The sequence below is a fragment of the Protomyctophum parallelum genome (assembly GCF_964188405.1).
Source record: "Protomyctophum parallelum genome assembly, chromosome: 3".
NCBI lineage: Eukaryota > Metazoa > Chordata > Actinopteri > Myctophiformes > Myctophidae > Protomyctophum > Protomyctophum parallelum.
In genome coordinates, this window is record NC_139698.1 from 49,281,838 (window position 1) to 49,298,506 (window position 16,669).

General features: G+C 44.7%; 1 protein-coding gene across 5 annotated transcripts in view; it reads left to right on the top strand.

Annotated features, from left to right (window-relative positions):
* arhgef1 (Rho guanine nucleotide exchange factor (GEF) 1) overlaps positions 1-16,669 on the top strand; it is a 56,379-nt gene that overhangs the window by 4,590 nt on the left and 35,120 nt on the right. For 4 of the 5 annotated variants that reach the window (XM_083761160.1, XM_083761158.1, XM_083761159.1 and 1 more), the window contains exon 2: positions 15,098-15,159. The exons of the other annotated variant lie outside the window; for it this stretch is intronic. In XM_083761160.1, the coding sequence (XP_083617286.1) occupies positions 15,136-15,159 (24 nt within the window). In that variant the 5' untranslated portion in view covers positions 15,098-15,135. The remainder of the gene's footprint in view (positions 1-15,097; positions 15,160-16,669) is intronic. 5 annotated transcript variants of the gene reach the window in all.

Genomic DNA, 16,669 nt, shown 5'->3' on the forward strand with positions numbered 1-16,669 from the left:
TACTGTGCCGTGTCTGTTAAGGGCAGTAGGTGATGGCAGTTTGAACAGTTGAAACAAGAGCATTGTATTGTGTGACATGACAGCCAAGTCAACCTGGTGGTACTCAGTCAGCCAGTCGTCCACTTCACCACAGAGGCCCGATGTGTATCAGATCTTGCCACTTCCTGTCTCGCTCCGTTGGACTAGGCCGGGGAACACCCCACAGCACTGAGCACTTGTCATCCTCTCCCTCTTTCTCCCTCGGTTTCTCTAGCCCTCGCTTTGCCGCTCACTCTCTCGTCCTACTCTCTCACCCTTTTTTGCAAGTGGAGGCTTGTCTCGAGCCCGAAGGCTACCGTCTCTTCCTTTTTAAAAGGAATGTTGGCTATTTAATCAGAGGTGCCTCTCCCTGCCTGTCTCTCTTCTCTCTCACCACCCCCTCTCTCTCACTATTGTTGCAGGCCTACATAAACTCACACATGCATCCTACAGTATCTGCCAGGAGCTAGGGGCAAGAGAGTTGATCAGTCACATAGGGTAACAGTGAGGTCTACCAATTACAGCATTTGATGACACTCAACCGTGGAACGGCCTCGGGGGTGCCCCACAGAACCCTGAAGCTGGCTTCCAGGGAAACTAATAATTTACTGTAGTTAGGCCTGGACTTCAAAGGGAGCACAGGTATTCTTGTCTGGCTGCAGTTCGATTGACGCGCAGGCAGCAGATAATGAGAGACAGAGCAGAGAGGGCTAGTCTTCTATCTGCTGCTGCTCCAGAAACCATGTCTGTTCCTTTGTTGCATAACATGAATGTATTGCGGTAATCCCTGCCTTTTGTGAAACGTGACACCTTGAAAGGTGTGTTTGTTTTGTTTTTAACTAGGGATGCACCGATCCGATACTCGTATCGGAGATCGGCGCCGATCCAGGCTAAAATTCTAGATCGGGTATCGGATCGGTGGCCGATCCATTATCCGATCCGATAATTATGTGTAATTACAGTATGAAAACAACTCTACCTACTCTGTGACACAGCAGTGTAGTATTGACAGTATAACATGTGGAATGCAGCCAGGCTAGCCTGCGCACACATTAACCTGGTCTAATTGTTGCACAGTTATTTAATAAATAATTCAGTGCATTTATATCTGTGTTTGTTACATTTTGTTTTACAAAGTTGGGAAAGTAATGTTTAAGTCAAGCCTTGATGTTGCCTTACACAAAATAATGATTCCAGACTCCACACAGTGAGGCATACAGCTTAATAGGTTATTACGTTTCTTTGTGGGGGGTATCGGATCGGTACTCTGTATCGGCAGATACTGGACCCCCATGTATCGAAATCGGTATCGAATGCCAAAAAGCCGGATCGGTGCATCCCTATTTTTAACCACAGTTGCCTCACATGCACACTATGCACAGATATTAATTGTATACATGAAAGGGGGAAGTTGGGAAACATGTAGTCTTAAGCCCAAATGCCAAATTTGTGATAATGTAACACACACACACACACACACACACACACACACACACGCACACACGCACACACGCACACACACACACCACATCAGTATTGCCGGCACTCGAATAGTGTAATCAGATTAAGCTTTACATTTTAGGTGTTATTGTCTGGGAGTAACATTTTCTATTCAGAGTTAAAATTAATTAATACTCAGCATTTTGCTTTGGATGATATCGGGTACGGTTTCTTGCTCAAGGACATCTTTTTCCCAACACATGGCTGTTGATGGGCCTGTTGTGTATCTGTCATGGGACCTTTGACCTTTTGTCTGTAACTCTGATCAGTGGTCCAAAACGCTGCCTCATGACGAACCCAAGTTGGCAAACTGCTGACTGTTGTTTCTTCTCAGGAGATACCGTTTGGATTACACACTACAGGCTATATGCAAACTAAAGTTTTACTTTGAATCGATCAACAACAAAAGAAAGTCTATATATATAATATATATATATATATATTTGCCACAAGCGTAATGAACCGCCCATTAACGTATTATATCACGCTGCCCTTGGTGCAGGCAGGCTTGTGTATACTTATGTGTGCATGTCTGCAGGCCTAGCGCACTGTTCACACTGTACAATACATGCATGTGTGCTCTGTGCAGACCTCTACACTGTTCCCATTCCCTGACATTGTTGAGTGCATTCATGTGGCAAATGGAGAGTTGGAATCAGCTCCCTTACAGGGCAATGTTTTTTCCGCCTTAAGCTAGCTCACAGGTATTCCAGTTTTAACAGACGAAGATCAGTGTGTTCAGCTACTGAGCTATGGCGGCTTTCTCCATCGTTCAAGACTGACATGAACCAGTAGCTTGCTGCAATATTGGACACTCCAGTCTACTACTACATTTATTTTTTGACCAGATAGAAAGTTGTGTTCATCTGGCTGCCTACAATTTTGTAGTCTCCTCCGATTAGGTAGCTAGATTGAGAGCCAACAGCTGTGTTGGAGTTGAAAATCTGTGCGCTACAAGGTCATAGTCTCCTGCTTGGGGAAAAAACGAAATGCAGTAATGCACCCCCTGGGCACTGTTTAATACGAGTTTGGTATGGTTTAATTTCTTAGAAAGAGGCAGATGCACACCTCAAAAGCTTGGCGACAGGTGCATAGGAAAAATGTGCATATATTTGCTCTCTATTTGACGTTTCGGTCGTTAGACCTTCATCAGGATGTTAACTTTTAATTGAATTTTAGTTAAGTTAGACACTGCTAATTTACACGTGTTTGCTGAGGTTTAATTCATTTTAGTTAAAGGATATATCTGTCATCATAGCTCCAAATTATATCTAATACAGAGCCACGAGCCATGATGGTTTGGCTCACACGTTATACCTGTACATGAGGCTTTAGTATGGTTACGTTTAGAAATGGTGTTGGTGTGGTTTAATTAATACATTTTAGGTAACCACTTAAACCCTCACGGTCTAGTCTTAGTGCAACGGACTTGAGATTCACAATTTAATCTTTTTTAACCCATTTTGGGCGGGAACCCCTTTTGGTGTTTTAAACATTGTTATAATTTAGCTATTGAAAAATAGTAGATCTACAAGCTCATAGCGCGCCACCGAGTGGCACGCTACGAGCTTGTAGGTCTGCTATTTTTGAAATTTTAGAAGAGGATTTAGAAGAATTCTTTAAAGTTTTGAGGTCAGGCCTAAATGGGTTAAGTCGAGCTTCAGTTCTGTTTATCGTTTAAAATATAAATATAACTACCACAACAATTAGAGATACTAATGTCAGTGTCAACATTAATTGATATTTAAAGCACCATACTGGTGTTATTGCATGTTTAGGCAGGCCACTGAATACAATTTGCAGACAGTACCTGAAATTAATGAAAACCATTAGATTCTTGGAATGTCAAGAAAACTGGAAATTGACTGTATACAGTCACTATAAGTTATGTAGACTTATAGTGAACTAAACAGTCAAAAACATATGTTCCTTTTTGTAAACATTTTAGATTAACTTAATGGCCCAATACCAAATATTACCTAAAACATTAAAATACCTAGTTTAGAAATTGAAACCCACTCTCTTTAAGATGTCATGACCATAATGGAAATAATATCCCCAGTGAATAATGCTATGACTGTGTCGTGAAAGTGCTTTTGTGCTCTTTTTTTATGTGATATCAAATTAAATCAATTATATAATTAATTGCACTATGATTTGGAAATTGCTGTAGTTGATATTGTGATTTTGATTATTGTTCAGCCCTGTTAGTAAATCTAAGCTTAGACGTGGGTTTGAGGTCGTTCAATAAATTTTAGTTAAGTTTAGACACTGTTAGTATGGTTAAGTTTAGACATTGATTTGGTGTGGTTGATGGTGGGGTAAAGATCTTGGGAGGGCCTTCATAGCATGCCCAGTGGATGCATTTACTATTACCCCGACTGCTTAATGTGGTGAGTGGAAATGTGTGTTTGCATTTGTCTGTATGAGTGACATTTAACGCGTATATGTCATATGACTGTGTGGACTTGCATGTGTTGGAGAAGTGTGTGCACCGCACAGTGACATCCCCAGACACTGAATTACCTCTTCACTGGTCAGAATAATTAAGCCTCAGTATTTTAACCCATTCTGAACGGGCACCCATTTTGGTGTCAGCATCATGTTATGCTATAGCTATTGAAAAATAGCAGATCTACAAGCTCATATCGATACGAGCTTGTAGGTCTGCTATTTTTGAAAAAAATCAAAGAACGACTGACATTTTTAGAATCTGATCTCAGGTCAGAATGGGTTCATCAGACCAGTGTGTGTCCGGCGGAAACCTCGTATGAATCTGATCTCAGGTCAGAATGGGTTAATGTGCATGGGCATACCCCTGGCCTATACCCATACCACCAGCACAGCCCAAGAGTGCGTCTCCTTGTTGTAAACGGGTATAAAATGGAAAGAGCTGCTTCCATCCATCCGTCCGCCCATGCATGAGTCAGACGGGTGGCTGGAGAACAGAAGGGAGCAAGTGAGACGGGATATAGACTGAGGGAAAGGAGTTGAGAATGAGCTCTTTCATTCGAGGGGTCAGGGTGGAAAAAGCAAGGCCAGGCAGCAGAGTCCATGTTTACTCTTGGAGAATTGGAGGGTGGGGCGTGGAGTGTGTGTGTGTGTGTAAGGTTAACAATCAGATACATGTGTGAAAGTGTAATCATAAATTAATTGTTTTCTCATAAAAGGAGTCTCTTTATATCCGTTTTGAGTATCATGAATGTCTTAATGCCCATTACCACATCTGTTTTAACATGAGCACTACAGCAGTTAACTGTTATCACTCCTGATATTTTGAATCAGGCCTAGAGTCTGACTTGGCTTATAAGAATGTTGAGTACAATCTGGAGTGCTTTGGGATAAAAATAAGGCTGTGAATTGATGCTTTATTAATAGGCCTAGCCCGTGAAGAATGCTGCAAATCTGGATTGCAGGCGTGTTGCACGGTTGTCAACGTTGATCGAGGTGTGTGCATGCATGTGCTTTATTTATTTGCCAAAATTGCCATGTACGTTTGCGTGTCCACAGGCGTATTCCTACAAAGCCCAGAATCTGGGCAGGCTACACGCTTCCAGAACCTTTTCAGCCTTAACTGGGTATAACTGGTTTGCATGGTTGAATTTATAATCTGCAAATTTGTTGGACACGCGCATAGATAGAACACATGCTTAGCTGAACGAGAAGCACTTCACTCTGTCCCAAATGCTAATCAAAGGCCTCTCTGTGTTTGGCAATTATCCCTCTGCACACATGCGTGCGTGCGTGCACAAACTGCACACACACACACACACACACACACACACACACACACACACACACACACACAGTGCATATGGAAACGATTAGGCCAAGCTGGAGGTTTGACTGCGAGCTGCCAATCCATGCCAGTTGATTGGCCCACGACTATCAAATGTTTCCATGAGGCCGTTGACCTCTACGTGGGGACAGAGGGAGACGGGGGGAGACGGGAGAGAACGAGAGATTGGAGAGAGAGGTCACTGATGGGAGAGAGAGACAGACAGACGGGGGGGGGGGGGGGGGGGATGTATGTATTGGTGGTGATGATGGGATGTATGTATTGGTGGTGATGATGGCAGGGGGAGGGGGGGACTGGATATGCCAATGGACTTTGGCAGAAGAGGGCAGTGTTTTTTGGCCATAAGCATTAGTGAAAACAGACTGAGAGATCTTAGATAATAGAGAACAAAAGCAGTGGGTTCAGTTCAGAACTACATGGAGTTATGGAATACTCATACTTGTTACTCATGCAGCCTTGTTAAGGCAGAAGGCTTATCCTGTGCTTGGAAGATGCGGGCTCTGAGACTGGAGGCTAACAAGGGGCATGTGTGGGGATGGGTTTGGACTAGGGTGAGGTGAGGGCTGGGCATGCAGAAATTCACCGTTTCACCGTCAAGTGCTGTGGTACAAATTACCTACTTGTCTGCTCTCCCGAAACCGTATAATAAAACAAAACCTTGAGGGTTCTCCTTGTTTGAAACTTCCCCTCAGAGGAGCTGTGGAAAGTGGTAGTGCTTAAGACCTGAACAAACTCTTTAAAGAAAGAGTGGTTAGCCTGCTCGCATCAGCATTCTTTTATTAGCCAGATTAGTCTGTAAGCAGAGAGCGAGAAGACATAGGGAAGACCCAGGGAGGGAAGGCCACGTTGGGATTTTAGCCCAGGCCACCAAGTTTGTGCTGAGCTGTCGGCAACAGGGGGTCTTAACTGATTCCGTTAATTGTCTCCACCAGGCCGAAGGCATGGGGGGAGAGTATGTTTTGCACTCCGTGTGTCCGTCCGTCCGTGTGTGTGTCCGTGTGTGTGTCCGTGAGCAGCTAATCTCGGCCACCGTTAACCCGGTCGATGCCAAATTTTGCACACACACTCCCTGGATGCAAACTATGAACCTCTGCCCCAAACTTTCCAGAACGGCCTGTTATAGCGCCACCAGGAGGCCGCTTTGTGCAAAACAAGTTTTTGCACAGTACACCTACAGATTTTGTCCAAACATCGCGCAAATTGGTACACAGTCTCTCTAGAGCCATTCAACGAAACTGGTCTTTCAGATTTCTCAGACTCCATCCTGATTGGTTAAGATTGGCTTCCAAAGTTCACAGGAGTGCTCAGTTTCAAACAAAATGCTGCAAATCATGAACACATCGCCTGATTTCCGTGAAATTGTGAACCCACATTCCCACTAAGCCGAGGACGAAATACCACATGAACAATTTCAACTCAGCCTCAAGGTGGCGCTATAACTGGCCGAAAAGTGTTTTTACCTCTAACTGCACGGATCTGTGGATAACTTTGTATGCCAACTCCCTAGAGGCCAAGGAAAAACCTTTGCCTGGAATTTTTCACATCTGCTCATCCTGGTGGAGACCTGTGCCCAGAAGGGCACTTTTTCTAGTTGACACTTGCAGTCTCTTTCGAAAGTGGAAGAGCGTGCCACACATGGCAATATGACCAATATGCTCACTTTAGAGTGTGTGTGTGTGTGTGTGTGTGTGTGTGTGTGTGTGTGTGTGTGTGTGTGTGGAAAGACCTGCCTCTGTTTTACTTACTCTATTGGGCGTAATCTTATTTTAGCCGCTACGCAATGGTCGTTAAATTCCATAATTGGCTCTTGTGTCCCGTCTATGAATGCCCTGGCTGTGTCGGAGGAGTGATCGAACAAACAGTGCTTATTTGAGCTGAAGGTAGCAATGGAAGGAGAGAGTAACAAGAGAGAGGAGGCAAAAAAATATTGAAAACATTTAATTATTTTTGAAAAGATGAGACGAGTCCAAATAGGGCTTTTGTAAATAAAGATGAGGTTGTTGTGGAACGGGGCTGAAAGGGTATTATGCTCACTCTCTAGTCGCTCTCATTCTTTAACATTTTGCTCCATGCACACATCATGTGAACACCTCCCTTCATACACACCACATGTTCTTTCTTCCAGACACTTCATGTGCACAAATCTGTTATTTTCTCTCAAACCATTCACTGCATTGCTACTTGATAAAGGGTCAAAGGTCAGCCAGTGCAGTTTGTTTTACTGATGTCTGTGAAGCTGATGTTTGCTATCAGTTTCACAGGGGACGTCTTCAGGCTATGTTATATGTTTACACTCTGTGGTGTTCTACTACTGTCCATCTTCAAACAGAATGACATTTTATACTTTGAATTGACTAGTTTTATCCTCAGTCATGTCCACTGGATGATCTAATGTGTGTGTGTGTGTGTGTGTGTGTGTGTGTGTGTGTGTGTGTGTGTGTGTGTGTGTGTGTGTGTGTGTGTGTGTGTGTGTGTGTGTGTGTGTGTGTGTGTGTGTGTGTGTGTGTGTGTGTGTGTGTGTGTGTGTGTGTGTGTGTGTGTGTGTGTGTGTGGCACAATATATCTTTCACTGTGATTTAAAAACACAAGATAATTGTGTTGTGGACAATTTCCATTGTTGGAATAATCACAAATATCATAATCAAGTGATTCAATATATGTCATGTTTTGTGGAAGGAAGAAAAAGTATGCGCATCTCCCTCACACTGTTATATTTAAGTGGGAGTAGCTATTAGCTAATGTGTGCGTCTAGCCAGACACCGCCCCTCACCTCATAAAACGGCCTATTTACCTTCATGTGTAAATTAATGCGTCTGAAACAGACATTCTCCTGTTGCATACTGTAGTACATGAGTGAAAGGCCAACACCGGACAAGTTAGTCCCGACCCGATTCCTCTGACATTTTCCAGTGTTCAAATGAGAAAGCAGCTTGTGTCACTATGTACCAGTGTCTCTTTCCAAGAAAGCGTTTAGGGCCAAGGTTTGGCAATTGGTGCGTCTACCTCTGTAGGCCATTATTGTTTGACAGAAAAGGTCCACAGAGTTTACTAAACCGGGTACAAAGTAGTATTGTTTGACTCTGACACAATGCCAGTTGGACTTCATTTTCATTAAGGATAGGAAAATGTTGATACGTTTATTTATCCTTCATTCACGTTTTTCTTTTTTGCATTCCTGCTTCATTCTGTCCTTGTATGTCTGTCTGTGAGATTTGTAAACAAAACAAGTTCAGATTTACTATGCATTTACAATGACACTTTCAGCATAGTTGGCATATGCCATAATGTTCATTTTCAGATGGGGATCATGGGGAGGAAAGTCAGAATTGGCCCCCTTTCATGATGACGAGCAGCCCAAAGAGACTTTCCAATTAAAAATGAATGGGAAATTCTCTTCCGGGCCGGTCGCCGGGGGCGGGACTGCGATGCTCTATACTGTAGGCCTATTTAACATATGTGATGGACAACCCTGAGGGCGAGAATTATTACATTTACTGTCTGAAGCTCAAGTGAGCAAAGCAGCGAGTTAGAGGGCTTTTGATCTAGGTGTTGGCAGAGTCAACTTGCGTTGACGACTCTCACGGACACGCACGTGCACGTTGGGGGCGCGTGTGTGCAGCTTCAGAACTAGCGAGACGGGTATTGCTGCAGCCTGCTCTTGGACAAGGTTCGACAATAGCTGATCTACAGTACAAACTCACAGTGCGTTGCATCGCAAGCCTGTTGATCGGTTAATTCAAAGAGAAAACAATCGTGACAATTCGTCTCGTATGGGGGACCCTGGCACAGCATACGTACCCATGCACACAAGCATGTGTATGCATTATTTTGCAATACACACTTGTGCGCACATCATGCCACATCATTCCAGTTATATAACCTGCGTCTGTGTGGACAGGCATACAGTTTACAGCTGTATTGAACCTAGGGTGACACACACAGACACAGTCACATTTTATAGACAGAGGGCCTCTGCGGCTGTTTTCAGAGGTGTCAGCCATGCTAGCTGCGGACCATTTTGGTCCCGGTTGGCGTACGTCCCCCCCGTCTGCTTTGTGTTTGCTACAATGGAAGCATATATACATATACTGTAGGTCACAATAGGGCTACACAGTCCACTGTTGTACACCGGTGTACAGTTGTATCTTTAGTTGCCACCACAGTGAATGATTCTATAGCAGTAGCCCACGTGCATTTAACATTTGGCATATTCGCAGTTGTTAACATGTTTAATTATGTTCAGAACACCTGTAAAAAAATGATGCACAACATACAATAAAATATCATTTCCATCACCGCCTTACAGTAATGACGCGGCCCTAGGCTGTAGCCTTTGAGATGCAGATCTGTACTTGCTAACTTGTTTCCGGATACTTTAATGCTTGGTAGACATTTATTTCCACACTTTCTCACACCCCTTTTTTCCACTGCCTGGTTTCTCTTTCTTTCCACTGGTATTGCCTCTTTCTTCATTTCCTGCTGCAGTGCATACTGTATGTATGCCCCCCTCGTTTGATTTAATTTCTCCTACACTCTCGCTCCACGCCCCCCTACCCCCCCCACCCCCCCCCCCTCTCTCTCCCTTCTAGGCCCCTTCCATCTTTTTCTTTTCTGTTTAGGCTATAGGGGTTTATATAGACTAGTGTCAGCAGGCAGACCCAAGTTAAGATTGCAGGCTTTCTACGCAGGTTTTCTGTGGGTGGGTGTGTGCAGGCGGTTTGGAAAGTATATAAAAATTGAATATTAGTTTGGTCATTTCCAAGAATGTTCCCTGAACAAAAAAAGTTCTGGGATTCCACAAAAGTCTGGAAATGAAAGTGTGTCAAAATATTGCCATTCATTCCAGAAATATGTTTAATTTAGTTGGTGACCAACCAACCTTATTATGTGTTTGTGTCAGGATTCATGGTGGCCAAACAAACTGCAAATATGAAGTTATGTCTTTCTAAACTGGCCAAATACTAAATCCAATAAAGGAATAAGGTATATAACAAGTAAGACGCGCAAACGCGGGAAGCGAACGCAGCTTGTGTGTGTGTGGTTGTGTGTGTGTGTGTGTGTGTGTGTGTGCTACAGCTGCGCCCTGTGTGTGTGTGTGTGTGTGCTACAGCTGCGCCCTCTGGTGGCGGGCGGGTGGTGTAACAGCGGGACACACACACACACACACACACACACACACACACACACAGACATTCAGCCCTTGCTGTCATAGTAAGTGGCTCACTGCGTTCGCAAAAATAAACTTCATGATGGATGGTGTGCTTAGAGGGTACAGAATATTTTATGCATACCTTTTTATTTTATTTATTGTGTTCATCTCCAGTTAGACATTTTCGTACCTAAATTAATCTGGTGTTGTTATATCCAAGAACGAGTAGTACAGGTGAAAGATTCCATAACTCCATCCCGGACCCACCATAGCTCCGAGTGGGCGTGGTGGGTTTTGTGGTAAAACGCTTATTTTGATCTCTTATTTTGTATACATGTCTTTCATAATGTCGCATAACTCTACTCTACACAGTGTTTTGTCCCAAATGGGCTACCGTAGTGGCCGATTTACCGCAAAACCCACCCCGCATACGTACTATATCATATCATACCACTCTTTCTTGGAAATAATATCAAAATCCTCCTAAAGCGGTTAAGTGCCAACTTTTGCGAAAATTGTGCACCTTTTGTAAGAATAGTTGTTAGTTGAACATAGTTGGCATATGCCATAATGTTCATTTTCAGATGGGGATCATGGGGAGGGTCAGATTTGGCCTCTTGAGGACCATGAGAGGTCAAATACAAAATGGCCGCTAGTCCAACTTGTGTTTAGAATCAAACACAGTAGAATGTAAACCAAATAGGGGGTGCCTTTTCGCTTGGTGATGGTGATATACTTTCAATATAACCAGATTTCAAGGAAATACATTTAGATCGAGGCAAAGGTCAAAATGTGCCCAAAGCTTTATGCAACCAATGGAAGTGGAGTTCTCTGTTCTGCTGATTCAAACTCGGCCTGCCTTGCCCCATTTTCAGAGGAGGGAGGCTGACACATGCTTCTTGCATGTGGCAGAGGACTAAGAATGTACTGTTGATACTGATGTGGTAGTATTGATTCAGCAGGATAGGTTCTGATAAGCTGAGGGTTGCCTCACCTCATCCGGATGTTCATGAAATGGTTCATGACATGGTTGGCACAATGACAACCAACACAGTGTCTGACTCTCGCAGTCTTTCACACGTTCACCAGGTCTGATACTATCTACGTTCGCTGGCAGAGGAAAGAAGACCGGTACATAGGTCTGTTCCGAGTTCCGACATACTAACAGTCCGACAGGAATTAGTCTGACACCCTACCCCAAATCCTAACCTAACCTCACAGGGAAGCCATGGGTAAATCTTAACGGGCAACATACGCCGTTAGCCACAGGTGAGTTTTAACCGGCCACACATGTGTCTTAACCGGCACTCACGGCATTCACGGACGGCTCCGTTCCTTTATTTGTTTGCCTTGGAGGAGGGGGGAGGGGGAGCGGGAACGTCGATGATGGCGTTGCGTTCCATGGTGTCGGCTCTTTTGTTTGTGCCATGGTGCCAAGTGATGGGAAAACGTTGAAATGAAACGTTGAAAGGAAAGTAGCGTGAACTACACCTGCGTTGGGTCCCCTGGTTGGATGTGGAGACACTTCACGACGCAATCTGTAGATGGTGCTGTCGACCGCACCGTGTCCCTCGTCTGCATGTAATTGACTTGGTGCGCAGGTTGGCTGGGGTGGAGGTACGCCGGCTGTGTTGTTGTAAGCGGCCGTCCCATGGCTGGTGGAATCCATTGGCGGTGGTGTTGATGAGTTGTTGTCGGACGCGATCTCGATGTCTTCTGTCGAAGAGGAAGCGTTCTCCTGGCTGCAAAGCAGCTTCATCGCCTGTAGCTGGGTGGTCACAGGGCCAGGATTAATCTGTATGTCTCCCGACAGTAACAGAATCATAAAGCTTTTGTTGATTTTGCCAAGCGGGGGTCTGTTTCTTCTAGCTGTATTGCAGGTCAACAACGCGTGGATTCCACCTGTGCCGTGGCCCAGGTGTTTAGATCCATTGTTGTTGTGGAGATAAAATTTGCTGTGCTGTTCCTTTTTTCCGGTGTTATTCTCGTAATCCATTCTTTCCATTTCCACCTGGTGATGGTACAGGGGTGAACTAAGGTAGAAGTCCATAATCCACAGGAGCAGAAATAGAGAATTAGCGAAAACTCGGTTTGAGACTGCATTGAGAGCGCAACAAAACACGTCCTTTCATCTCGACGGCTAGAGAGACCAAACCAGTTGAATGCATGGAAGTGAATGATGCCAGTAAACAGCTCTTGACTTCACACAGAAGTCAAGAAAACTATTCCTCCAACCCAGGCAGCACTCAAGCAACACATCGAGGACACTTGCTACCAAGCAAGTGCACTGTTGGAACATAACATTTTGGTCCTGGAGGCTAGAACCAGAGATGCTTCAGAGCTATCTGACGAGAGCTGGACAAAGGAAACAACAGGGTGGCAACCATTTTGGACCACTCTCCCTGAAGCATCAAAATCGTGCCATGAATTAATCTGCTGTCGCTGCATGAAAGGGTGTGCTGGTCTGCAAGTGTGCCAAAGCTGCACTCATGTACTGCACTGTGCCTCTGTTCTGGTCTTGTTCTCTTTCCTGAACGCAACATGACCATAAAGAAGCCTTGAACCTTGATTATTGTCATTTACTATATAGTTTTAAAATAGACTAATACCATGGGTTTATTATGATAATTTGTTTTTATTCCTATTGTCACAAATGCAAGTACAGTTTCACTATATTGCAGTAATCCAGTGTCCAAATTAAATATATTTATTACTATGTAATTTGACCATGACCTTGATTTGATGTATGTCATTGGGTTCTGGCAATCTCCAAAGTATCGTCAAATGAATGAGCAATGTTTTTCTCTTTTTTTCTTTTTCTGCAATAGTTCCAAAATTATGTGTATGACATTTAGACCCAGTTAGTGGACCCAACTTGGATTTGACATCTCAGAGGTCAAATCTGACTTCCCTCCCCATCTGAAAATATATGTTATGGTATTTACTAACTATGCTGAAAGTTTCACGCTTCTTACAAAAAGTGCACAATTCTATTGCTAATCTGCTGCACTACACAATCCTGTGTCCATTTTACATTATTAAATTTGGAGAAGAGATGGCAATAAACATGATTCATTCACACATGCTGTCTTTCACATACATCCTCTAAGTTTCTCCGTTCTTCATTTGCTCAGTTAACTTCCTCTTCGATTCTGATTTGCTCTGTGACTTTCTGAGGCATTTGGCAGCGTGCAGGTGTCTTCCATGTGCAGAACTCTGTGCTAGGTTTCATATAACTTCACTTTCGCTTTTTTATTTTTTCCTTTTTTCATTTACCTCTCACTGTCTGTCACTCTGTTCCTCTCTATCTCTGTCTCTCTCTCTCTCTTGCTCTCACATACACACACACTGTCTCACCGCTCTTTCTCGACCTGACTCTTGCAGATAGGTCGAACAGGAAATGGTTCTGATAGCTTCCTGAGGAAATTACACCCACTTCCTGTCTGTGTCTCCCCATTTGCCCCACGCCCACCCCACTCCTCCGCTTTTTTTCCCCTTCTTCTTCTGTTGCTCAGGCGCCTTTAAGGGGCAGCCATCAGTGAAGGACCCCAGAGACCCTCCCTCCCTCCTCCAGTGGCTGTTAATGGGGCCTTGGTCTGATGACAGACCCAGATAAACAACAGCATAAACATGGCAAGATGTAGCCATTAGTTGCCGGGCTATTTTAGGAGCATGCGTTCACAGTGCTCCTGTCTGTGGCATACAGAGGACAGGACATAGGCTATTGTGTCCCGGATGGAACCAGAGAACAGTGACCTATGCTTATACAATGGCTTTCTGTGGGGCCAGGTGCACCTAGAACTGGAGAATGAATGTACCTTTTTTTTTTTGAGTGGTGCAACCACTCCAAGGAACAGCAATGTCCGTGTTCACCCACATATGTGTTGGTTCACCTATGTGTCCGTGTGACGTTAATGTCTGAGCACCAGTATGACTATGAGTACCAGTAGGGGCGCTGTTGTGCCAGAAAAAGAGAGAGAGACAGTGCTGCACTGTTGCCTGCTAATGAGAGATAGAGAGAGGGGAGTTGCACCACTCAGTTCACACGGGTGTGATTTATTTTTAAAACATCTGTTTTCAGAGGAGGCGTTTGTTTCTGTCCATCACACAAACATGACACTTGATGCTTTAAAAATGGCCGCAGTGCAGACTTGATTGTTGAATAATAAAATTAAAACAATAATGACTCATAATTGCCAGCTACAGCAAGCTCTCATTTATGAACGGCTATAATCAGATTGTATGCCTCAGCCTCAGTTTTATTGTAAGTCTCCCATTGGCTTAGAGGCGGCCAATGAGGAAAATGTTTCCACGACTACGGTCACTAGTAGAAGTAGGTGAACATGTTGTCCAGCCGCTTTTCAAGCAGCTGGCAAAAATAGGCTATGTTAAGGTGTGTGGACTCTGGAGTGGCTGCTCCACTTTGAAATGCTCTTTTGTGATGTTGCTGTTTTGCAATGCTTTGGATCTGAGTGAATAAAAGTGTATGAGACCAACTGTGGTGCCAGCCGGCTGCCCCCACTTGACAATCACAGAGTGGCGTTGGCACCGCTGAGGGATGTTCTGCATAGTTGGTCCTGGTCCCGGAATTCCCACATGGCCACTTTAAAGTTATCTTGATGTCATTCCAGGAACGTGATTGACAGGTGTGGGCGCCTCCCACTGCGGCATGGACGGCGACGACTTCATCGGGGTGAGGTCATGTTCTGTCCACTCTGGGTCTGAATCCTGCTCTCTCATTGGTCGACGTGGTGCCCAGGCCAGCGCGCAATCGCTGATTGCTTACAAACGGTTTCACAATGGGGCTGGGGGCTTAAAACGAAGGGTGGTGTAACAGTGACTTGGTTGGTATTTTTAGACAATATGGCCTCTGACTGACCTGGTGGAAAGATGAAATGTCACAATGTGCCACGACTTTGTCCGAGGGTTTTACATCAAGAGGAAGGAAAGCGAAGGCCTATGTAGCAGGTGGTGATGTTGCCAACGCTGGTTTGCAGTACTGGTACGTGGCGCTAGTCAGCAGAGACAGGAATGTGATTGTAGAGTCCAGTTGTCGGTGAACACACGCGCACACATACCGGCAGTTCCTGGCACTCACATACTCTGGGCACACGCGCACACGCACGCACACACACAAATACCACACAGACACACAAAAGCACATACGCTTGATAGCTATCATTAGATTGATGCCACCTGACACCTAGTTAGCACTGGAATGTGATGGGCTGGGGGTGGACAAGGGGGCTACAGCTGCCGACTCCCAGGAGCTGCAGGGCTGCTCCCTCCCTGCACTTCTGGCCCTCCAGGCCTTGTTATAATAGTCATTCTCCTCTCCCTGAACACTAGAGACTAGAGACCAAAGTCTTTTTTGTGACTTGTACCTTTCTTTCAAAACCACACTCTGGTGTCTGCCAACGCTTAATGTCAGTTGAGTGACGGTTTCAGCTGCAACCACAGAATGCTGGCAGTAGTCGGCATGCAATGTCTTTGCATGTTCTCCCCCCGTGTCCCCTAGAGTAGGTACCCTCACAAAAAACGTGCAGTAATCCTGGTCTCTAAACTGCCTCCCCCTGGCCATCCGGGGAGCCTGATGGAGGTGAAAGGCACTGGTTTCATTAAAGTTGTTCCTTCCACGCACTACATCCAACCGGGGGAAACTCCCCGCTGTCGGGTGAAAAGAAGCGGCTCGGACTCATGTATTGATGGAAGCATGAGGCCAGTCCATTGCTCTCCCCAGGTTGCCAGAGGGAGTGTAGCGGCCAGGATTACAAATAGACAATTGACACTGGCCGAAAAAAATAGGCTACAAAAATCGTTGGATAAAACAAAGGAAAAGCTAAAAATATGCAATGCATTTTGCCAAGACATGTAACTAAAATGGCACCGATATCATTTCAAAATAACTGTCATAGCTAAATATTCAGGACATTGAAGCAGAGAGATGATGTGCCACAACGCTTATTTACTACTGAGATCCACCACTCTCTCTTGACTGGAACTGTGCCAATAATGCTGGAACGCACCACCACCACTTGTCTGCGTTGCCAACTTCTGGGAAGGGGATGCTCCTATAGTATATACACCCTCCCATCTAAGAGCCTTGTGCCGGAACAGATCTCCCCCTCGTGTAGACATGGGCTGACCTCCATAATAAGCAAACTTCCCTCTAAGAATCCACAATTAACTTCCCTCTTACTATA